We start from the raw sequence: 25928 nt of genomic DNA, 5'->3' as shown, positions 1-25928 counted from the left end.
CCTTTGCTTCTGCACAGCCTTTGATTTTCCTTTATTAAACTGCCTTTATCTCGACCCACGAGTTCTTTTTCATCTTAATTTCTCCCCCCCCCCCGTCCAGCTGAGGAGGGGAGTGATAGAGTGGCTTTGTGGGGACCTGGTGTCCAGCCAGGGTCAAGCCACCACCACAACAACACAAGAGCAAAACCAGGAGAGCATGGGGCAAATGGAAAGGTTCACCACTGCACAGAGAGTTTTAGGCTTATTTTTCCTGTATTTGTCTGAACTCCTTACCCCTGTGGTAAATGTCCTGGTAGTCCTGGTGCTGCCGGCGGGGGAGTCCCCTGATTGCAGGCACCGGAGCACAGCTTGCCAACTTGTGGGGGTTTGCGCAGCCAAGAAGCTTAGCAGGTTCAGCAGGAGCAGGAGTATGGAGCCCTTGACACTACAGTATTGATTCGGAAACACTAAGGGCCAGCTGCTGCTGTTTAGATGGTGAAATCAGATTTTGGAATAAATGAGATTGCATCAAGAGACACCCAGCTGGTCTCACCAGGCTCTTCTGAAGAGCTCTGCAAGGCTCTGACTTTTGACTTCTTGGCTCAAAAGGCAAAGCTGGTGGTAACAGTTGACTGTAATTCTCCGGGAGGTTAAGTTGTTAACTGGAAACCCTGTTGATTTGGCATTGCAGGAGAACAGAGGTGCTTGAAAGAACAAGAGCTAACAAACTTTGCAGGGGTGCTGCAGACTCCCAGAAAGAATAAAGAGATGGCCCACAGCAGGAGAGGGATGTATCTGCTGGGGGAAGGAGCTGCAAGGGGTCAGCAGAAGAATCGGAAACTCACTTTAAAAAAGCAATTCTTAATCAAGCTACTGAAGTACTCAGTACTGAATCAAGATTCTGAAGTATCACCAGTGTGATTTAGAGCGGGGGGCATGAAGTAGCCTGTGTCAGCTTTCCCGGTTAGCACGCCTGTGTTTGAAATGCCTGTCCACATGGGGAGCGCACCCTGAAGGGCTGGGCTGGGGGGCAGTTGGTGGCAGCTCAGAGCCCCCTCAGGGCTTCGTTCTCAGACCTGTTTTATCCGTCACCACGGTGTGTGGCCATGGAGAGTGTGATCAAGGCAAACCACATCTCCCTGCTGTGGTGCTTCTGATTTGGAAGGAATGAGTTTGTCAGGCACTGAAAAAAATATACTCTTAAACTACTGAAGGGTATGTATGTATGCATATATTTTAATATATATGTGTGTGTGTGTATATATTCATACATATACACAGGTATGTTTCTATACAGGTATACGTGTATCTAAGTGGGACTGGTATAGGGGCCGCGGTTCCCCAGGCAGCTCCCATGGCACTCTGGTAGGAGGAGAGGGGGAAGGGTGTGAGTGTGCGTAAATGCTGCTGCTCATCCCTCCCTCCTTCCCTTGCTCTCAAAGCCACCATTCCTTCCTGGCCACTGCTCGTCAGGCCCTACCGTGAGCTGATCTGACTCGCTAAACATGGTGACACCACCACCACAAACCCCAGGCTTTCTTGCTTGTTTTGCTTTCTGCTATTGCAGCGAGCCGAAACAGCTCATAGAGGGGCCAGAGCGAGTGAGCCAGCAGGAAGCCTATAGGTAGTGGCTGCAAGTTGCTAATTTATTTGACTCGCTGGATCTTATGAACCCATGCTTTAAGACACTTTGATTTTGTGTGTAAAGGTGATGCTGTGCTTACCCGACAGCTCCTCGTTGCCTGCCGGGCTGCTCTGCTCCCTGGCTGCGTTCTCCTTCCCCATGCTAGTTCCGGAGCTCACCTGGCGACACAGAAAACCGAGTCAGTAGCTGCAGCAAAAGGGAGCGATGCTCTTCTGCCAAGGTCATGAACTGCGTCAAAGCTGTTTGCACAGCAGGCAGACGCGCGCCAGCGCTAAGGCAAAGGAGCAGGTGGGGGTAAGCAGCCACACTGCAGGGCAGGGGGAGGCCCACGACTCCAGCATAGCGGGAAGGCAGCAGGAAAGCATCTGCAGAGGCATCCTGGCCTCCTCCCGTATCGGAGGGCCAAGATTTGCTGGGAGCTCTAAATTACTTTTCCCTAAAGAGAGGGAAGAGAAATCCAAGAACTAGTAAAAAGTGTTTTAGCAAACTGATTGCTGGGGTTTATGCTTCTAGTCTTTGCTGCCTTGCATTTTGTGTACAAAACAAGGACTCGGGCACCGAACACCCAAGCACCATAAGGAATTCAGGGGCTGCTTATCTTTTTAGTGGCAGAAGTGGATGTGTCCTGAGATTACTTTAACGGAAATGGAAGTAGTTTAACTAACTACTGAGTTGGGGGGGGAGGTTTACATTATAGATACATATACTAATTAAAACAATTTTTGAGACTCCAGCATCGCAAGGCTAACAATTACATCAAAACAAGAAAGGACTAGATAGGGTCGGTCATTATGATTTGTTCTAACAACGTTGATCTTCATGCTGAACAACTAGAAAAAGGGAGGTGCAGCCCGTCACCGAAGAGTTTTGGGTAGGTATTTTGTCTTGCACCTTGTAGCAACCGTTGTTACAAAGACACTTACCTAGCATTGCTTTATCAGGGGAAGCAAAACTCATTACATTTCTTGGCAAATTACAACTTTTGCTGTTCAGAATTGTATCAACTTGCACTCCTATCTAATTAAAAAATAAATAATCATTTCTTTACCCAAAGCTTTATTGTGGCAACCACTGCAAAAACAAGCACGCTGGGCCGAGGAAAGCACAGCACTAACTCTGGCCTTTGACAGAATTGGTACGCAAGATCTTAGAAGTAATCAGCGCTTTTCAGGGTCCAAGATTAGTGTTCATTTTCTCGAGGGAAAGGAGAATCAAGACAAAAAGCATTTCAAATAGTTTAAATTCAGCATTAAGGCCTAAGCAGAGTAAAATTTTTGTATTCACACCTGTAATCTAGCTTGACATGGATTTAAGGATTTGGGCAAGTTTTCTTACACCAGAGAACAGGAATGTGTTCCCCACAGCTTACCATGTAGTTCTAATACTGGGTTATACTGCTGCGATGCGTTGCTCTGAGGCTACGTTTAGGTCCCATCTCAGAGTTTGCTATACTTAAGCCGTAACGTTCTAACGTCTGGGGGAAATCATTACTTACTATTTTACCTGCATGGCTGCATGCTGCATTTTTCAGTCTTCTCTCTGTAACATTAAATAGCGTGGTAGCGTGCACTTCAGCAGTACCTGGAGTTCTTAAAATGCGTTCAGAGTTACTGCTAAATACTTCTGAAAATGAAGTAGCAAACATAGTGCAGATGCATGAAAAGCTTTACAAGTAAAGAAAGGTTTCCAGACATTTATTTCTGGAACTGTACACCAGGTATTAAAGTACAACAAATACAAAATAATGCTCAAAAAAATCAGTGTTTATGTACAAATATTAAAACCAATGCAACAATAGCGACTTCCTCTTGAACATCTGATACTAAAACATGTTCCGATTGTCACTAGATTTGTTGTTACGCACAGGGTACTTACTTTGAACTGAGAATAACTGGAATCTCTGTTTTATTAGGAGGACTATAACCATTCCTACTGTATTTTACAATTGATAGTATCTTCCTTCTTCTTTCAATGAAAAATAGGAATAAAAAAAATAGTAACCTTGTCATTATTTTATAAATTACTGTATTTAGTTTCCCTGTCTGTAGACAATGTGCTTGTAACGCTGAGCAAATAGTGTCCCTGTCGGTCAGTTTATCCATTAGTTACATTCAAAGTTGAAATATTCACTAGAGACTTTGGTTAAATTAAGTAGTATCACTATGTTCTACTTGATCTGAAGTTTTCCTATATTTTTGACCCTCAGTTTTAAAAATTAAAAACAGGAAACAATTGCACAATTCATTGACCTAATTGTACACAATTTAGTATTCTTCAAATAGTATTGTACATCCTTCAAGTAAATTCAGCAGTTTGACCATGACAAGAGGAAAACTAAACATTTAAAAACCTAGCATGAGAAGATGACGTATGACTAACCAAAGTAAAAGTATTGCTATAATCACAGCACCAGTTACACTTCTAAATGAATCAGCTACCCTCTTCAGGTTCCCTGTACATAAAAAGGATACATTTACCAACACTGCAATTGCCCATTATGGATTTTTTGGTTTGTTTGTATGAAGAAAAAGTGTGGCAAAGGACAAAGAATTCATCACAGTTTGTTACAAGAATTGTGCTTCACCGTCAAAGAACCAAGGCAATGTAATTTCTTCATATGGTTGCAATTCAGTTATCTTCATGCTGACTTTCAAAACGCAATTCTTTTAATAAACGGTAACAAGTTCTCCATTTAAATGTTTAAACTGAGAGAAAAATAAGTCAGTCCAGCTTTTAAAAGAAAAGTTCAATAAATAGCTATTTTACATGGATAAAGTCATAGTGGTACAAATTTATGAATGTCACATCAAGCATGCACAAAAATGTTACTATACACAGAAGTAGTCAGAAAATATTGAAATAGATATCTAAAAAGATATGAAGAATTTACATATTTACAAAATCTTGCAAATTATTGCCTCATTTTAACAAGGAATTAAAAGTAAACGATACCAGCTAGCTAGCCAACAGGCTAAATAAGATCAGCATTTAAAAATCTATTAGACTAGCCGGAATTCATTTTTCTCTCATATCATTTTCTGAGTTTTGGTCAAAAGTCTTTATTAAATAACTAAAGTGTCCATTCAACTCGCTGACAACCCAAACCTTAGACAAGTCTCTGTCTACATTAAGAGCCCAGCAATGCATAGATAAACTGAATATATTACTGCATCAGCTAATGAGAATGGGCATGTTCATTTAAGTGCAACTGGTATAAGCATTCAGTCATCTTTGTATAATGATTTTTATACAGACCAGCCACTCACTGTAAACCCATAGATAAACTTGAATGTATAACAATGGAGGATTATGGCCAGTATTTTACAAAATTACATAAAATGTGTTGATTCATAAACAAAAGAAACAAGGTACAAAGTTCAGCACAAAACACAGCAACAAGAAGCTGACAACTCGGCTAAAAATGTCAGAGTACAACGCAGGGCCAAGGCTACCCGTTATTTACTGTGTACTTACTAAAGTTACGTATTTCAGATGTGTAAGTTAAGAGCTGATTACAAAATTGTCTCTACTTTTGTCCACTGTGCTAAACTAATTTGTTTTTAATATGGTAAATGTGCTATTGCGTAAACACTTCAAAGTAATCTTCATTACAAGGCTGTAAAGAAAACTCCATACGCTGCATCCGAAACTCAAGATGTCAATGCAGTTCACAGTATGCATAATAAATACCCTCTTCCCTTTCAAATATTAAAGTTACTACTTTCTAATTACTCAGCATAACCTTGAAGCAAGTATTACAAATATCAACAACGCAAACTTAATCACTTGAATAATGAAAACAAATTAGTGGCAATTAAATTTGTAATACAAACAGTGCAAAGAAAAAGTACGGAGGGAAAGGGGTAATCCTACTGAAGTAAGGTTCAGATTCTCATTAAAAAACCCTGCAAGTTGTATGCTACAACATGTTACAAGCCAATGCTATGTTTGGTTTGACTCTCCCACAAGAATTAGAACAAATGTTTGCAAGACAAACTTCCTGGATGGCTAAATTGCACTCAATGCTCAAAATAAAAAAATTACTGAAGTTAAATAGTTGCTTTTATGGGAAACATTTTTACTCATCCTTTCCTATTTGACCAAGGTAGTGAAGTGCCATTTTTGAGCCAATGACTTGCCAAAACAAATAAATGCAATCCACACTAAAGAAAAACTTTCAAATATATACTTCAAGGTTCTACTATTCCTATATAAACTAGATAGTCCCTCAAAACTGTAACACTTTGAACTGCAGTGCTCAAAACAATTTAAGATGTCTTCCAAATGTAGACTGTTAGTGGTAAATCCTAAGCTGTGCAGACTGTAGCTTTATACGTCAGCTGCCTTAGGAAAGTTAAGGTACACGATTACATTACTCTTCAAAGTCGTGGACAAAACCCATCCGAATACAATATAGCCTAAACCGCATCTGTTTAAGCCAGTAAGTTTAAAGTACACAGACACCTATGGCAGCATCATTACTTCTGTGTAAGGTAGCCATGGCCTATCATTTTGCAACAGCATCGAAGTGTAGGTCTTCACACTTTACTCATGTTAAGTCCCTTGTGCTAGCTTCCACCAAGATGAACTTGCTGTTTTGTAAACTGAAGTGCTCTAGTTTAGTATCACATGAGAGAAGGTTCCATTTAAAAAACATCCTTGTATGTTTGTGCAGTTTAAATTAAAGTAACCCATCCCTGCCTTTATAAGGGGAAAAAAAAAAAAATGCTACATTGAGCAGGGATCAGGATCGGTACCTGTAAACATTGTTATTCCACTGCATCCGTTACGGCAAAAGTAACTTAGACTAAAAAGCCACTCCAATCTGTTCAGAACTTCTGTGCTGGTTTTGAAACGGTGGCCTCCGTCTACAGGCTTTAAAAAAAATTGAAGCAGAGCTTAAAGCTGCACCACAGAGTTCTCTTAGTCCCAAACTCTGCCGAACATCCTATGACATTTCCACATTTATGGACTGAAAACAGAAATTACTCTTGATAAATCAAGATATAGTTCTATACATACAAAGACATCACTGATGTCATAAAGTTCAAACTTCCAGTGAAAGACTAAGCAAACCTGATAGCTCCCATCAAGTTTACTACTACTGCATAAAGTACCCACTGTTTATTTACTTTTCCACAGTCATTCTGAGTGAAGGGCAGCATGTTGGTGAAGAGTGTGGGTATTGATAAAACCATTTGTCTCATTTGCAGATAGACTGCTGAAGTCAGCCACTGAAACAGCCATTTTGGCACTGGTAATATGGTGTGTGTGGTTCTCAAAGTCCACAGCAAGGTTATTTACAGAGACATCATTCATGAAAGATTCCGGAACAGCAATTCCCATTTTCAACCTCTTCGCAGGCCTTTCTGTCTCCTCACTGCACATGTTCATTGGGTTTAGCTCCGAATGATAAAAGCCAGTCTCAAATAAATTAAAACAATCACTTTCACCATTGCTAGGCAAGTTAAGCAATTCTTCTGTTCCGACAGGCACATGATTTACTGGTGCTCGGGGTAAGCTGTCCATAGGAGGAAAGGCGTCATCCAGGCAGTTCACATCTGAAGTGTGGCAGACTGTAGCTACACTATTTGTCAATGCTGGAAAAAAGATGAACACAAATGCAAATGAAACAGTTGTTTGCATATTTGCAACAAAAAGATTTTTTTTTTCTTGATTTACCTGTCAACTCATTGGCAGTGATGGAGTTCAGAATGCTTAGCTGTTGATCAGGAATGGTTTCTGTTCGACTATTAGACGTTAAGGCTGAAGAATGCACTGCTCCACCAAGGGCTTCTGCTTCATCTACCAAACGATCCATGTAGTCCCTAAAAGAATATCGCACCCATAATGTATTATTTAACTGGAAAACAAGGCCTAAAAGTGATAATGGATTTAATTTCAGTTGCCATAGCCACTGCAGCATTACACTGCAATGACAGAAGGAAAAGAAAAAAAAAATTTCTACATTTATGATTCGCAACAGGAAACATAGTCCAAGAATGTTTTACTTACGTAACTCCTGGATGATGGTTATATCTCTTCTTTCCAAATCTTGTTTGCTGAGCGAAGTAATCATAACGTTCTGACTTCTTCCACATGTAATAGAAAGCCACACACTCAGCAACTGTTCTGGTTCTTACCTAAAAGGAGGCAAGAAGAACTGACAGATCAATGCAAAGACTTATGTTTTGCCATCTCCCCAGTTCCCATATTCCTGCAATATTGTAAGTTTTATTGTTCTAGCATCTGGAAGAAAACAATTAAATTAGGAGACTTCAAAGAGATCTACAGTTTCAAGTAAGTATTACATTTGTTCTACTCTATGCATTATTGGCTTTTTTAAAACTAGATTGAAACTGTAGCTACATCTGAAGCATTTATATATATAAATATATGTAACAATTTTTTAAACTATAAGATAGACTCTCTTAAGATGGAAAAAGCTGAGCAAATCAATGACCTCGGAGCAGTGCAGCAGGAAAAACTTTGGGTACTTATTCCTTTTGGTAGAGCCCAGAACTGTGGAGGCTTTGACAACAGATAATCACGACAGCAAATGCTTAAACAACAAAATAAAATTGTAGTCTTGTTGAGAAGGTATAAAGGACTCAAAAGACTCATTTTGATCTACGTTAATTGTTTGTCTCTTTCCCCAAAATGGAGCTTGCTATGTGAAGTCAGATTCTTGGAGAAAAAGTCACTACTTCTACCTGTATTCTTATAAACTATATCCATTTTTAGATGCAAAAACATTTCACATCATCACCAGCCCACAGTTCCAGTTTAAGTTTTACAACTAGAATATACAACTCTATCCAGATATAGTCTGGCAGTAAACTACACTTGAGCTTAATCAAACTTATAAAAACATCAGAGGCAAATCCAAAATGCCTTGGGTGCAGCAGTAAACCTTGCTAGTTTAGACACAAACGTACCAGGCAGGGGAGGAAATGAACAGATGTCCATATGCTAGTATATAAAGTCCCAGTTAACAATGCTTTGTAGTACAGCGATAAAGAAACATCTCTCGTTAAATTTCTCCACGGACTAAATCTTGTCTAGCTGATACTTTCCGTATACAACTGTCATCAGCTTATGCTGGGCCCCAGAACTTTCCCTAAATTTTCTGGCATTTTACCTACTTGGAAAAAACCCCAGTGGATTTCTTAGACAAGTTCTGGTCCGTGGTGACAGACACATCAACACACGTACTTTGTTGCATGTTGGAAAAAATATTTTTAAAGTATTTCTTTGCATCTCTGATGAATTACTGTTTATTGGCAAGGTCCATTTAAAATCTGAACCACCCAAATATTATTTAGGACACGTTAAACCAGGTATTGAGCAGGACTAGCAGACTGGTGTTAAACAGCAACCACAACCCTATAAAGTTTACCTGAAATACAACAAAATCACCAGACTCCTAAAGAAAAAAACCTTAAGGTGGTATCAAAGCATAAAGGAGATATACAGAAAATTCGGAAACATCCATACTGTCAACTATTGATTTTTGATAAAAAAAAAAAACCCAAACCCTATTCTTCAGACACAGAGGAGTCAACCAGAAGCAATCCAGGTCAAGATTAGAACTCCTTCATTGGCCAGAAAACAGACTACTGATGGATTTCACTTTCTGAAAATGCAAAGAGCTAAGTCTGTTTCTGTAAAATTACACCTTCCTGGTGACAAAAATAAGTTAAGTAAAGATGCGTTTTCCCCTCCCACAGCCATGGTATGGAAATACTGTACTTCTAGGAGAGGCACACATTTAAGCTAAATTATAATATAAATGCATAAATGGAAATAATGTCAACATAAGTCAATTTCAGAGATAATACATTGACTCATCTTGCAATGCCTAGCTTTGCCAATAACATCTGAGGAAAAATTAGCACAAAAATGCCAAGCTGGTTTTAATACGTTGCTTCTTATTTCACTCTTCTGCATGGCTTCTGACAAATATATTGCTTTTACAGTTTTTCAGCATTCGTCTCATCTACCAATTCTTCCATTTAACTGTAAAATACTAACCTTGTTTTTCTGTATGAGATGAAAGTCTTTTCCATAAATCCGAAGTGCATGTTCAAAGCTTCTGCATTCTTCTTCTGTCCATGCTGTCATCTCTTCTAGACAATTACAAAAGTAGCACGATAAACTTGTTTTCACTCACTAGCCTTTTACAAAGAATAAAATATTTGTTGCTAATGGATGAATATCCAAAAGCATTCTAAAAAAAACAATAGTTCATTTATTTAGAACCATGTTCTTTCCTCTACTGTACAGATATCCTACCTGAAATCTAACCTTCTTTATAAAGACTCATAAGAGAGTTTGATTTCTGAAATCTTTCAACCTTGAGGGCAAAGGACATTCAAAAGATTTATTATTTCTTAACATTTGTCATCAAAAAACCAAGGTTTGATAACATCAGCGAGGTGTCAGTGAGATAATTTTTCTGAATATTCCTCCTCATGTAGGATACAAAGAACAGTGGTTGCTGGAAAAAAGAGTGAAGGAACAACCTGTTGTGATGGATGCCCCTGCTCTACTGAGTGAGCAGTACTTTGATTCAGGCATCACCGACAAGTGGGCCTGACTGAAATCAGCCCTGCTGTGCAAACTGCGAGAACTGTGCTAGGCCATATCTTCTCAGAACTAAGGAGTCTTTAGCTCCTGATAAGACATGGCCTACAGTACCAGCCCGAGCTGGGACTAGACAAAACTAAAACTGCTACAGCTGCACACCTGCACATACACCAAAGGGGGGCTGACTACGAGTCAGTCACTTTACAAATATTTGTAGCCCCTCTGAGCCCATTGAGCTCTCCTGTACAGCAGCAGGCTGCACAGAGGTGATCTCCCCTTGAGCAGGGAAGGGACACCTCTCAAGGTTACCCTTCAGGGTTGAGACACCCCTTATCCAGCACCTGACGGCTGTAACAAGGTATGTGACATTTCACATTAAGCCTAGAAGTATATTGTATGCTAGCGACATGTATATATATCAAGCTATAGCTTATTAGAAGTGTAGTAAGTAGTAGAGTGTTTGACTGCTGCCTAATTATCAATTAATTATTGTTAAAACACTGTTTAATTACTGTTCAATTATTGCTTAATTACAATTTGATTACCAATCATCGATTAATTATCATTTGATCATTTAATCATTAATAAAATCTTTTAGTTAACCCCATAACGATGACTTTTCTTAATAATTCACCTGTGACAAAAATTAGCATAGTTGGCAGGATGGCAGATTCAATCACTGACTACTTACAGAGGCACAGAGGTAACCCTTCACCGAAATTTTCAGATGATTGGGTGCATGAAAAGCAGGATAATTGGAATAAGATAAAAGAACAGTTGAGCCTTGTAAGAGGGAAACTAAAAGATGGTAAAGAGAAGGTAAAAATAATATGCAAGATGCTGAAGAGGTATTTAGGAGCTGCATATCAGTATAAGGAATGTGAAGAACAAGAAATGAGAATGTTACAAGATGAGGTTGAACAAAGGAAGTGAGAAGAAATGCTGTTACCTCTGCGAATAGACCAATTGCTTAAACAACTGGGGGAGGGAAAAGAAGAATGCAGGAAGGTAGAGGATAAACTAGAACTCATGATAATTCAGGCCCCCGACCCCCCAGATGCTGTAAAAATTCATAAGCTAATCATTTCCCCAGAAGATTGGGATGGAGATATTTGGGAGGAACCCAATGAAGAACTTAACAATGAGAGTGAAATAGATGAATCAGAATTTAAGGTAGCCCCTATTATTAAAACTGAGGTATGTGCCAGACCGCAAGGGGGGCAACCAGAGAAATACCATAAAGACCACTCCATGGGACCCCCTTCACCTGGCCAATCTGCACGAAAAATATAGGCAGAAGCCTGGTGAAAGCAAGCCTGAGTATCTCTGGCATGTCTCCTTAACTGGGGGAGATCGTATTATATTAGATCAGGATGCCTTTTGGGGACCAGGAGCGTTTTTGAACAAGGGACCATCCCCTAACACGGAACCACACTCTATTGCCCGCTGAGTAGTGTATTGGGCAGGAGGCATAGACCCTTGGGATAGAGGGGAGCCCACTGCTATATCAATAAGATCATTAAGTGAACTTTTTACTGCCGTTACAAAAGCAGCCTGCCTTCAGGCTACGAATGACAGAGGTGCACATGGTGACTACCCTATCTCTGCCCCTGTAGACCCAAAAGCGTGAAACCACTAATACGGGGAGCCCTGGCTGTTTTAAAATTGTATACCTCATTGCAAAAAGAGATGAAATTAGACAAACGTAGAACATAACACTCAAAAGGGTCAGGATGGCCAACCCTGCCTCTGACCCATCCCGACCTGGGCAGACTTGATGCACGGCATCCTAAATCATAGTCGAGAAATGGGGTGGGATGAACCGACACCAGCAGGGCTATCCCGAGCTAATGTAGACAGCAGATGGATCTGGCAAGTAAGACAGACTCCCCAGGACTCCCGACACTTTCCTTGATCTCACAAACCCCCTGGTGAGGTAGTGGACCCCCAGGAAAAGGCATAATGAACTGTGGAGGAAAGTCTTAGTGCTAGGCATACCTCGGGTAGCCATACAGGGCCAATTGACTGGGACTATACTTAGTCTGATTCCAGGCCTTTGAAAAACAAGGGATATCAGGGAATCCGGAACAAACCAACCAACCATCTGCTCTTAAAGATCCCACGAATAACCCTTTCAGACTTCTTAAGGAGGATCTGTGAAATTTTTTTTTTTTTTTTTTTTTAAGATAAAACCTGCAGTTTCTGAAACTGAATTTTAGTTTTACAAACAACAACAACAAAATCACTAAAAAAGAGTAAGACTTTTAAAACAAAGTAGCTCAAACTATTTGAGTAGGTCAGTTTTGTCTCAAGTATTGTTGCTTATCTTGACTATAGCTTTGGGTCTATATATAATTAAGAAGGGATATTTCAGGCATCTTACATTCATAATGGTGATCCAAAAAGTTTCTGTTCAGCTGGCATTTGAAGTCAGTGGGGGGAAAAAAAAAAACACATTTCAAAACATTTCTGGAAGCAGACACTGGAACCAAGACCTTTCTGCTCCCACATGAAGGTGATAATCATTCCACTGCAAGGCCATTTTCTTTCTTTCTCACCCCATTAATTTTGCACTCCTTACTACAGAGTTCTCAAGCTTCAAAGAGAAGAAAACATCCCCATGTAAAGTCTCACTGTTATGAAATTATCTTGGGAGTGGTGGATTTTTAACTCTCATCCTGAGAATAGCAGTAAACTTCAGTGGGTAGAGTAGATCACAGCAAAATGGTTACTCTAAGAGACAGGCACTGACAATATTATCATCCTTTGCGATTTTTAATGAGGGTATAGTAAGTCCCATCTGACTTGGGGGGAGAGGGGGGAGTGTGAGTACTAGTCCTTAGGATAGAATTTTGGGCTCTGAACCACAAATGGGCAGAGGTATTTTTGAATCCCAAAACAGGAATCTAAATCCTAGAGAGGTGTGGGATTTAGGATACAACCCTGCAACTGATACTTTCCTATTGTTTAGGTCTACACAATCTCTTCTTGTACATGACCTTTCTGAAGTACTGCTCTGATAATCCTTATTGTCCCCTTCAGATACTTAGCTTTTACAGCAACTCACTTGAAAACACTCAAGTTCCCTTTGGATCCAGTCCTGAGTAGGGAATATCTGCCAGAATATCAACTTATACCAGGGCTCATACTCCATTTCTGCTTTATGCAACACATATGTTAAAATACAGGACAAAGAACTGTCTTTGCTAAATGATAAACTCTCATTTTCATTTAAGGGAGTAATAAAGTTAGGGACAAACAAGATGGAAGCTCGTTTTCCACTGTAAACTCAAGCAAAGCTCTCCACACTCTACCAAAGACCTATAGAACTATACGGTAGAACCAGTTTAGGGTTGGCATAGCATAACATTAGCTCAGTGAGGAAGAGAGTGGGTCTTATTTATATAGCCAGCTATATTCTCCTGATTCTGGTATAAATGTCGTCAGATTATATCATGATCTCAAAAAGACGCTGTACTATGGGTGAGAACTGCCTTATGGGAGCAAAATCAATGCTCTCCCCATCCCTCTCCTCAGTCTATGCCATTCTTACAGCAACAATGGAGGAAAGAAGGGAAGGTGAAAAGCTGATCCTGCAACCTTTATACAAGTTGCAAACTTCTCTAGCAGGGTTTTCCAACTGGCCAACAGTCAGATTATACCTAATCTGCACTAAAGACATCATGGAAAGGGATGTGCTCATCAATCTGATTCTTACTCAAGGTTTTTCTACACAACATTTTTTATTCTTTTTCTCCAACACACATTTCTGAAAAACCAGGTAATCTCTCTTACCCTGAGATGCCTTTCCATTTGAGCAGTATCTCTCAATTGCTTCTTTAACATTATGGCTACTCTTGAGAAGTTCATACAGCGCCTATAAAACAGAAAAAGTCTTTAGAAAGAGTCAAAGTTTGCAAATATCCAATCTAGACTTCTAAAACTGCCTTTCAGTGAACATACCTAATGTAAAAAAAGAGGATTTATCTTTATACATGATGAAAATTTTTAAATAACAACTAAAAGCAAAACAATCCAAAAGCTGAGGCAAGGTTTAATTAAGAAAATGTAAAACATTATATGCAATTATTAAAAAAGCTGGATTTGTCAACAGCATGGCAATCAGAAACATCACAGATCACAATGCTGCCAACATTCAAATACTCATAATTTTAAGCATGTGCTTAAAATGACAAATAAGATCCTGACACAAATAACATCTAATTAAAAAAAAATAAAGAAATTGAGTATTGCTGCCTTTATAATACAAGGCAGGGAAAGAGAACACGTTAATTACAAAGCAATGTGTCACAAAAGGAACAGGATATAAAACATACTTGTTCATTGTCCCGTGTATGTAGTCCTTCAGGAATTCTGCCAATCATTTTTTCATTTCCTGTTCTTAAGGAGGTTTCAAAAAGGTATTCTTTAACTTTACTTTCTGAGATCACATCAGGTTTCCAAAGTAAATGGTCTTCATTTTCATAGGCTGTTAAAACAGAAATCCATTAACGCCAGGTGTGATATTTTTAAGGCTGTAACATTAAAAGCTATTTCACAAAGAACAGGAACACAGAAGTATTCAAATCAAGCACCATCATGCCACTTTTAAATTGCAGCTCACTTTTCCCCCAAAAGCCTGAGTTAAGAGACAGACACTGCAGTGTGACATAGCAAAGAGATCCAGGTTCCATGAGGATGAGATAAGGGACTGAACTCTTGAGACGAAGAGTCTTTACAGAGGAGCAGCTTGTTGACAGCTAGATGATTCAAGTCTATGTATTCATCATCTTCCTATAAACAAACTAGCAAAACCATTCACAGTTTTATTCAGCTGTTTTCAAAAAATAAACCACAGTTTACAGTAAAAGAGTGTAGGATATTACTTTAATATTTCAAGTATTAAATTTAAAAAAGAGGTGGTGGCTAATTGGTCATTTTCAACTAAAATTTGCCAAAAATTACTTAACAGAATGGAAATCTAGGTCTCAGTGTGGTAATTTGTTTTTCCATTCACTAACAACTGAATGCTGTGAAGAACTTCTACACTGCATACCTTACAAGCAATCAGGGTGTATAGTCCTCCTTCATAGTACACTGAAATCATGTATGCACCTCTTAAGTAGCTTATTTGACAGAAAATATATTGGAAATATACAAGAGTTGGCCTGAACCTTTGTCAGTCTGTGCACTTGTTTCAATTCTAGATTAAACTATAAATCCTTTACTCTGATCAATAGATGTGATTAACATTGCACATATTATTTCACGTACTCTCTTGGTGATACAGAATTGGAGAGTTATTCAACTCAAACACACAAGCGTAATGGTTGTTACAGTAGAAGAGATGAAGATTCTCAAATCTCTCATAAAACTACAGGAAACAATATTAAGCTAAGCTGAGGAATAAAATTACATCTCCTCTGAAAGTTCTGTTACAGCTTAAGAACATGGAAAGCTTTCAAACAGACATGTTACAAGTGTAAGGTTTATAGAAGAGCAGAACTACCTTCTAGCACAATTCTGGTACTTGGGACTACATAGCAGAAATATAAGCCCATTTGCCATCACAAGCTCTTCAGGGAGTACAGAAGAGGCTTTCACAGAATCCTCCACCCCTACAGCCAGGTCCAACCTCTCCGAGCACCTCTGACGCTCAGCTTCAACTTCCTTTATCAACCAAGACAAGCCAGCACTTCTTGCTGGAGTCCATGACTGATGATCTCAAGAGGAGCTCCTTGGGCTCTCCAATCTGGGAGCTACCTCTTTGCTCTTAGCCATGCCAGCAGACAAGACTCTCACTGGTTCTTTCTAGCACCAGCTCATTCTAGAGAAAGTTGTCCTGCTCATCCTCTGGTTATTGTCCCTTCTCTAGTTCTTGGCTGAGGAGAAGTCAAGATGTGTAAATAGTAAAAGGACTATCCAGATAAATTCGGTTCCAACTCCTCCATTTCTTACAACCCATAAGCATCATGCTTGAATCTTAGAAAACAGGAGACTTCCCTAGGTCTCTTAAGCAACCCAAGAGATGTTCACTTGCTAATGCTTCCAGCTCCATCCATACCATTCTTCTTCTCTATTGCAAAGGATCGTTCTTCAAAAAAGCAGTTGGTAATAGTGAAAAGACTTGATATACTTCACTAGAATAATATTCCCATGAAAAGTTACGGTTCGAACACAAGTAACTTACAGAATATTGAAAATTTACAGGAAAAAAAAATAAAAGAATGCCCTTCATTTATTAACATATTCCCCAAACTGTTCCTTAATTTCACAGCTGTTCCACCCATGAGCAAATTTCTTTCATTATTTGCTTTTTGAACTCCACAGCTATATGGGCTATACTTTTCTCATAGTGAAAGTTTCTAAAGATACCAAGTAAAACTCTATTAAATAAGTTATTTTTTCTACTCTAGCACAACTACAGTTTTTAACCTAAATTTACACTGGAATAACATCATACTTAAAACATCGTATTTTTTAAAAGACAGTGTATCAGGACCTACATCTTCTACTCATGCTATGGAAATTTAAAATACTTTATTGCTTTGTTTTCCATATCCATTTTGTAACCAACAATGTTGTGCTTGCCAAAAAACAAGCAAAGAAAAATACTGTTTTGAAGATCTTCAGTGTAAACCGTTACATGCTCATAGCCCAGTTATGATACTCTGATGAAAATATTTCCTTCTTGACCCGCACTTTGTTGCCTCCTAATATTACTAGACACTTCAGAATTAACACTGTAATCCAGCCTCAGATGTTTTCTTAAGAATGTCCTCTCAAAGTTGAAGAATCGCATTTCTGAGACTTAATTATGTGGTTGCATTACTTCAGTTTTCTAGTGCCCCCTTTTTTTTTTTAAGGTCTCTGAGACTTTAACTAAGCCATTGAATTTACCTTATGAGTTTAAATAACATTTTCCCATCAACTGCTATGTATAAACATAAAATAAAAAGTAAAACAGTCAGAAGAACTTACCCTTTTCATCATCACTGTATCTGCCAAGGTAAGGTGGAATTTCAGCCTGGTACTGTGAACCAACCATTATTTCCTGAAGATGTAACAAAAATGAAAAGAGAAAGGTATTAACTTAGTATTTTGTGTATGGAAGCATTAAAAATGCCTCCATTGAAGCATTAAAAATGCCACTAACCTGGCATTTAGCAGAGAATTCCAGAATTGGCAGTTATTTTAATTATTTTTTAAGATATAATTATTACCTTTCTCAAATCTTCAGATGAATTGCCATTGTCTGCCTCTACATCTTCACCATCTGATTCCTTATCTCCATCACACGTAGTGTTTGCTTCAGACACAAAGAAGTTCGTTTTTAGCTAGGAATAATTTTCAGTTCAAACACAGAACTACAAGATATCCTTTACTTTTGAAAGGAGCAGCTCCTTTTATTCTGGGAGACACTTATCATGAGTCTGTTGATCTACATTTCTATCAGAAGTCTGTTAATCTACATTTCTATCAAACTAGCATGAAGTCAGAAAGCACTGGTACTTGTATACTGCAGAACTGAAACATTTATCACCACTGCAACTGAGACAATCTACTATATTTCTAACAGTCAAAAGGAAATGAGATCATTTTTCTTCACCAATTTTCCCCAATAAAGGCTTATACCTTACAGAAAAGGTATAAGAGAAACAGAAAACTTCCAGGGCTATGACTTAGCCTCAGGTTAATCACAAACGAAGTAAAGTTGAAGGCATGTCTTTATTACCTACTAAAACCTTTCATCAGAGGTTTTAATGGGCATTCAAAACATTCCCTTAAAACAAGGCTGCCTCAGCCTGGAGTGAAGATACAGGAGAGATATACAAAATGGAATAAGCAAAAGACAGCAAAGACTGCTTATTCCTCTTTAATCTTTTTTTTTTTCTTAGGAAGAAATACAGCAGAGCACTCCAAGCAATTCAAATACAGTACTCCACAGAAGAACTCACATTTTAGAATCTGGAACGCTGTGGTACTGGGTTCTGAAGTAATTCTATTTTTATAGCTGTATAATCCCTGGCAGAATGGAATCTACAGTTCTGATACGATAAAAGCTATTTTGTATTCTCAAACTTCAGAGACAACATGCTCATTAATAGGGTTGCAATTTTAGCTTCATCACAACTAAACAGAATTGTCAACAACAGAGACAATATCCAAGACTGTATGGACTGAGGCTCTTCTTCTGTAGTCATTACTACAATCACCAGTCCATCTCTTTTTGTTGTTAGAAGTAGCAAGCAAGAAGCTAACCTGAATGCATGAAATAACAATATGCCTGGATGATCACAGGCAGTTATTTTTTCCAATTAATGCAAATTTAATAAAATAGCCTGTATTATGTATTAGACATGTTTAATCTTAAAACTTAATGTTATCTTAGTATCTGAGAAATAGAGAGAGATCAGAAAAAAAGATGAAACTGACAACAGCACAGAGAACTGACATCTCCCTCCCTGAAATGGTGGATATTCGATTTTAAAATGTCCAGCCAAAAGTTCTAACAGAGCAAGTAACATTCTGATAGAAAACTATGATAGCTGAAAACAAAGATGACTGTTTCTTAATCCTCAGTAAGATGAGGGGCTAACCATTTTTTCTATAAAGCTGCCACACTTTCAGTGTCATATTCATTAACAGTTCACAAGCAATGTGTAAGTGCCAGCAAGTTTGGGGTTTGCTTAACTGAAAAAAGAGCATTATGATTTTTAAGGTTTTTATATCTCTCTTTCAATACAAATGTCTTATATTTATTACACAATCAGCAGCATGCAAAGGGCTACGATTGCTGATTAACTAAGGCAGTACCTCCCCCTTCTCTAGCAGAACGAAATCCCCCACGAATAGCTTAAGATACTTGCCAAATTAAAACTGTGATAAAAATCCTCCACATTGCTTTAACTCTAGCACACCAGTGAACAAATGAGCTGCAACAGGCAATGAGGAATATCTCGTCCAGGTTGGATAACTGAACCACTGGTTCTCAGATCTTTCCCGTAATAGCTCCACGGGTAGTGAAATTTTGGTGGTCATGGGTTTATAGGCCTCATCCCATATAAAACCACTTTCGCTCACCCCATGAAGTCCTATGGAAAAGTGATGAATGTGTGAAGGGAAATAATCACAAAGAAACTGCATCCCAGTTCACATCCACAGGCTGCACGGAGGAGTCACTGGCTTAAAAGCAGCAGCAAAATTTTAGTAGAGAAACACTAATTTAAAAGAATGTGTTACATATTCATGTAATTCACTAACATATTGAAAATCATGAAGGGTGTTCCTCAATACCACATTAACTATTAATTATGAAGTTACTGTATTTGTAGAAAAATTAATTTTACTTTTGCTTTGAGCACAGTACCAAATAGAAGTCTTTTAGGTAATCAGTAATACCAACCAAGGACAACATTCATGTACAACATCCTGCAAAGCACTGTTTTTCAATTCCCGGTAAAGTCAGCACTACTCTGCAATTTTGGTATTTTAAGCTAGGAAGCTATATATAATGTTAAGACTTTTTAAGTACTATTATAAAATTACGTTTCCTACATCTTAATGGACGAGGAAAGAAGTCAGTAGCCTCATGTGAAGTAACTGATGGTGTCAGGTCATCAGCAGAGGACTGTGTTTCTTCATCATCACCCGACAAGAGGTCTTTAGCGATTTCCTCCTGTATCATTAAAATAAAAAAAAAAAACCTCAGACTGACTATTAAGTACAGACTGGTGAGCATTTAGATTCAACGAATTCTAAGTCTCATTAATTAAAATGCATTATTTTACCATAAGTAAATTTAGTAGACCATACTCCCTTAATTAAAAAGCTAGCTTGCTCTTCCTAAATCTAAGAATAAATATAACCATTCATTTCAGAGTTGAACACAGGGGTTCATTTCCCCTTTGTCTTCTATTAAAATAAATGCACAAGAAGTAACTTCTGCAAGCATCAATCTCAGATGTCCCTCCAACTGCTTCCAATGAAAAATGCCAGTGGAAACTGCCTCAAATCTTTAGAAGTCTGTCATTCTTTGCATCACAGATATACCGAAGCTTTAAAAGGCTGTTACCCCTTAAACTCTGGGGGGAAAAAAAATAAAACAGCCAGGCACTTTTGTAGACTTTTGCTGAGAGGACAATTACATATAATAGACAACCTGTTATCTTCCCAAAACACAAAAGATTGACATTTCTGTAGGTTAAAACCAAAGATATTAAGAAAGAAAAAGCACGCTTCCTCTACTAGCAGACATGTTTGAACCCCTCTATATAGAGGTTAGGAAGGGAAAGAACTATATTAGACAACAAGCCGACTACATTTTTGTAGCCTCAACACAATCGTGAATCCTAATGAGAATCAGATGTGCAGAGCCATCATTATACACTACTTTCTGTGGAGTTTACCATTACATCATACTCACAGAAAGCAAAAAAAAAAAAAAAGAAAAAAAGATAAAGACATATACTTACTACCTACATACTTTATAATCCAAACTACTAGCTGCATATGCTTTATAGCCAAAAACCAGATTAAAATCTCAGATTTCAAAGTTAGCTTGCAAATCACAAAACCTGAAGTTTCAGGTTTTTACATCAGCAATGCAACACACAGAGTCACTGCACATAAAACAATCTCTCTCTCACTCCCTGAAGTTGAGACCTTTCCAAATGATATGCATTTGAAAGCAACATTCCAAAGCATTAAGGAGTGCATTTTCAAGTTATTCACAAATGTGTTGATACTTGACACGTGTGTTGGAAGCCAGAATTATTATTTCTGGACATTGCATACATTATCAAAAAATCCCACTTCTATTAAAAAAAAACCCCACCTATTTAAAGTTCTTTGGATGTGTTTTAGAAGAACTGTTAACTTACTCATTTTTCGTTTGTAGTAATATAGTGTCACTAAAGTTGCTATGCATTTGTAAGTGTGATAATTGTAATTAGAATCAGGTCCTCAATATCCTTGAAAAAGAATGAATTCAGAGTAATATTATATATTGAAATTAAAAAAGATACGTATTTTGGAAGATCAAGAGATAGTGAAATATAATTTAACGACACCTGGATTTCTGCTTTTAAACCATAATACAGGGGAAAACGGTTCTGACTTACTTTATCTAGAGTCATATCTGGAAGTTCATCTGCAAGTTCACTTGGAGAGCTATCTGCACTGGAACCTGCCATAACTGGAATCGTGGGTTCATAGCCATAGAATGCCAGTAAATCTTCCAATGGCATGTTTCCTTCCTAATACAAGAGGATTTACAAACATTTCAGCATATTGCCAAATACTTGTAAACAGTTCAGGCCTAAAAGGATAAGACACATTTTGAAGAACAAAAGTAAAAAACAAACAAAAACTTAACTGAAAGCAGGCATCTTGATTAAAGATTTAAAATACTTTCAGGCACAGGACTGAAATAATTCATAACCATGTCTCCTGGCATATAGTGAAGTCCCATCAAGCTATTGAAGAAAAGTGTTTAATGGATGAAACTAAAGAGTACTTATTATAAATTTGCTCCTTATCTGATTCATACTATAGAGCATGATTTGCCTGTATTTCTTCAAGACACAAGATTTCCTAGAAACACTAACAACCCTCCTACAAGAGAGAAATGCAGAAAAATTCAAAGACTTTAGTCCTACATAGTTACAGCTGCAAGTGTGCAAAAACCCACAGAAGTAAACCAATACAGCAACTTTTAAGCCCTCTTTTCCTTCTCCTGCACAATATATTTTATAATGACCGTTGAGAAGGTAATAGGAGAAAGACAGCTAGTGATACAGAAAGCAAAAATCAAGAGAAAGGCTTCATTTATAACTTGTTTTTTCCAACAGCTTTTGATCAAGTGATTTTAGTAAGTATCATCATACTTGCATCCTAATACAATTAATAAAACAATAAAGTGATTTTTTTAGTTACCTGATTTAAACCATCAAAATATCAAAAATATTTTCCAATATTTATACCTTTAAAAGTTACACTACCTTGAAAAATTTCTTGCTGAACTCATACACTGATTAAATTACTTGTTTTCTTCAGTCAGCTAAGGTCTTAGTCCTGCAAAGACTTTTCACAATGGATAACCGTAAACTCATGACCCAGTCTTTCCAGGATTGGGACCTAAAGTAATAAAGTGTTTAAGACGAGTGGCTCTCAGTTCTTCTTCCTTTTATTATAGAAGCAATAAGATAATTTTGTGGCGTAACAATTCCATTTTAACCACCAGACTTGGTAAGCTGCTTCGCTATTATAATTGCAAGTTCATAATCTGCGAAAATGTAATTGTAAAGGTAGAAGGACAAAAAAAAAAAAAAATCAGGAGTATAAACACTGTCAGCTCCACATTTAGAAAATTTGTTTTTACATGGACTACAAAAACACAGCCTCATATTTGATGCTAAAAATTACACTTTCCTGGAACTCTGTTGACCAAAACATGCAGTTATGCTGAATGGTGTAAGTGGGTCACCAAACAGTACTGCAAGCAGCATCAATTTGTGGGTGTTCAGCATTCAGCAGGTGTTTAAAAGAGGTGATGCACTGCCACAGATGAACAAGAGGTGTAAATAGGAAAAACATGTAATTAAAGAGTGTAAAATGGAATAGAAAAAGCCAGGGAGCATGCTGGTCATTTTGTACACCCACCAAATGCCAAACGGATGAAACTAAGACAGAGAACTACCATTTACATAGCAAATGAACGTGATCCATCATGCCTAGAACAGGACTGTTTGTTTGCATATTGGAAAAGCAAAACCTGACCAACAGAATGAAATACAGCTAGCTGCCACTTAATAGTAGGCAAAATGTACAGTTTCAGCTTAGATCCAACTTACAAAACTTAGAAGTGATAAGTGATATTAGATGACAGGACTTTAAAACCTGCTTCAGCGATTTCTCTACCAAAGTGAAACGACTACTAAATGAAAAAGAGTACGAACTTAACATAACACTAGTATCTTTGAGAAGCCAAGTTCAGCCTTTTTGTGAGGATGCACTGCTGTATCGTAATCAAACCTGATTCTTTTTTTAAAGAAGCTGCAAAGGCATGTTGCAGGAAACTGCATTATACAATACAAACTGAAGAATAGGTTGAGTGTTCTTTTCACTAGGAAAGTTACAACATGTATGGACAACATTTACGAGACAGCGAGTCACTCTTACCTTTTCTAAATCTTCAATTTCAGAGCTGAAATTTTTGCTTTCTTCCATCATTTCCTCTTCTTCGAGAGTTCGCTCATCATCATAATCATGTACCAGCATTTCAGCAGATGGGTCAAAGTCATGATCCTCAGACGATAAAGAGCCAACTATCAAAAAAACCTAATTTGAGTCATTTTTTTCCTATACCAACATATGAAACTACATCACAGAAAAAAATACGGTTGCATGAATTCTTTTACATACAGGGTCAGAACTCTCAGTGGAGTAACTGGGAACAAATTCCTAACTACTTGACAAATTCAGCTTTTTTAGCTGGCCTTCCCATTTCATATTTGTAATAGATGCAGTTTCCTCTCTTGTAGTAGAGAGTACTTGGGAGAAGTACCTAAACTACTAAAACAAAGTTTCCAAAAGTACAATCCCAAATTAATATTTTACTGAATAAAAGATTGTGCAAAACGTCCTTGAAATCACCATTAAGGTACAAAGCACACAAGTCACAGATGCTGCAAGACTGTGATTTATAGACTCTGACTCTATTTATGTGATTTATATGGTAACAAGCATAGTTTTTCACTGGTAAAACAGCTAACTTAGGTTTGAATCAGCTTCCTGCTAACAGCAAAATAAACAGCAAGACTCGCTTCAGATTAGTTTAGCCTCACAGATGGATCTTTTATTAAAACTAATTTAATTCTTAGCACTTGATCTAGAAAGGAAGAATAAACATAGCAGAGTTTCAAGAAATATTGAAGAAAATATACTGGAAGTAACAAAATGCTTCTAATGGATCACATTAATTAACAAGCCATTGTGACAGCTCTCTGGTCCAACAGACACTTTTTCATTACTCAAGAGGATAGTCATAAGTCATCAAAAAAGTAGTTATTATTTTAAGTGCATTTTGTCAACTGTTAGAAAGGTTGTAATTAGATTCAACAAGTTTTAAAGATGCAAATATTCTGCACCATGAAGTCAGTGTTCTACAGTGAAAACCACTGAATTACAGGGTTGTTTTGTTCTTTAATGTTCACTTTCTTATGGCTTTCAGGATGGAGAAAAGACACAGATTATGATAATTCTCTTTAACTTCTGGTTTTCCCCTTCTAGTTCTTACACACTAGTGCTCTGTTGCAATCCTTGGCTTACAAGCACCAAAGAAAAGGTTTATTAAGAATTATTTCCATGTAAGAACTTCTTCAGAAGTTTTGAAGGGAATAGCTACAAATTTTCCATCTTCAGAAAAATAAAGCAGTATCCCTCTCTGCACTGCTTCCAGCCTTGAAAGAGACAGTTGTATATATTAACACTGCTGAGTCTTAAAGCATCCAACTAATTTTTCAGCACTTATGCTAAGCATTCATTCCTTGTATGCAGGTAATTAAAGTAAACTTTGTTTAGCTTCCTTAAGACAGTACTGTGAAAGTTCATGATATCATACTGTAGAGAAACATTCAGGCCAAAAATGCTTTTTATTCACATGCTATTCATATTACGGTCTCATAGAACTTTCAGCATAGCTGATAACACTACTCCAATTACAATAACGATGTTAGATGTTGAATTTTCCTGCTATTGGCCATCACATCCTGAGCCAGTTTTAAGGAAGTGTCAACTGCCTTAATCTAATATATATTTATAAATATGGGTGCCCAAGATTATTGCTTCTAATTGCTGTTCTAACTCATTTTGAGTAACTCAAGTAGAAGTTCTATATCACCCACATACTTTAGATAAAAAAAGCCCCACTGCTTTAGTAGCTCTGAATGCTCAATATCCAATTTAAAATATTTAAAACCATATTCAAAAATACAAGCTCAATAAATTTCCTAAGAGTAGTTAAAAAAGGTAACAGCCAATGCAGAAGGCAGTTACACAGAAGCAAATACATTCCCCAAATACTTCTCCGAGAGTAGCCCTGCTGCTGTTAAATATGCTTGCTTGTGTAAAGTATTCTAAAGAACCTTAGCAGCAGTTAAAGCCTTAAAAATTACTTATCATTATGATTTTAAACATTTTCTGTTATTACCAAGAAGTAAAAAATTTACACAAGTCTGTAGTTATCAGCAACAAGACAAGCAGTCTCTCTCCAGGCTACACAGCTTTACTGAGATACTGACTTAAAAGTACTACAAAACTTTGTTTTCAGTTTGGGTTCTGAGCAGCCAATTACTAACTGCAACCGGAGTTAAGGGAAGGACTCCACAGCGCACATCTCCTTCTCTTAAAAATCTGGCAGGCAGTTAATTGCGTGCACATGAAGCGTTAGGAAAGCTACGAGGGGATAAATTTAGAAAGGAGCAGGAAGGAGACAGTGGTGTGCGGGTGGCAGGCCGGGTGCCGGAGCAGGAGGTGGGTGAGGACGAACCTGGGCTCGAACTCCCAAAGGAAGCCTATGGGGAGAAGAAAGAGCGAGGTGAGAACGGGCTCCCTCCGGCCCGGCAGCAGGCAGGGGTCTTCATGTCATGCTTCCCCCTTCTCCACCCCCGGAGCTGCCCCCTTCCCCCGTCGCTCCCCGCCGGCCTCGGCCCCT

The 25928-nt window shown here is 38.0% G+C and overlaps 1 protein-coding gene across 1 annotated transcript; it reads right to left on the bottom strand.

The window, feature by feature from the left end:
• Window positions 1-3302: 3302 nt before the first annotated feature.
• On the bottom strand, window positions 3303-25784 carry MIER3 (MIER family member 3). The gene is made up of 12 exons (XM_009272517.1): window positions 25764-25784; window positions 23396-23541; window positions 21337-21471; window positions 19772-19892; window positions 17437-17522; window positions 17195-17267; window positions 14551-14702; window positions 14009-14090; window positions 9659-9753; window positions 7640-7767; window positions 7307-7452; window positions 3303-7224 (listed from the first exon to the last, which is right to left on the bottom strand). Exons 2-12 carry the CDS (start codon window positions 23492-23494, stop codon window positions 6767-6769), a joined length of 1575 nt encoding a protein of 524 aa, XP_009270792.1. The 5' UTR covers window positions 23495-23541; window positions 25764-25784; the 3' UTR covers window positions 3303-6766.
• Between the last annotated feature and the right edge of the window lie 144 nt (window positions 25785-25928).

The sequence above is a fragment of the Aptenodytes forsteri genome, unplaced genomic scaffold, assembly GCF_000699145.1.
Source record: "Aptenodytes forsteri isolate BGI_AS27 unplaced genomic scaffold, ASM69914v1 Scaffold92, whole genome shotgun sequence".
Taxonomy (NCBI): domain Eukaryota; kingdom Metazoa; phylum Chordata; class Aves; order Sphenisciformes; family Spheniscidae; genus Aptenodytes; species Aptenodytes forsteri.
This window is presented reverse-complemented; position numbering and strand designations above follow the sequence as displayed.

Bases quoted from the DNA above. Each gene is read 5' to 3' on its own strand.
- MIER3 (XM_009272517.1), bottom strand. From the start codon at position 23,494: ATGCTGGTACATGATTATGATGATGAGCGAACTCTCGAAGAAGAGGAA. The intron at 14,703-17,194 runs GTAAGTTCTTCT...CTGTTTTAACAG, and splicing joins ATACAGTGATGATGAAAAGG to CCTATGAAAATGAAGACCAT. The intron at 14,091-14,550 runs GTATGTTTTATA...TCTGTTTTATAG, and splicing joins ATACACGGGACAATGAACAA to GCGCTGTATGAACTTCTCAA.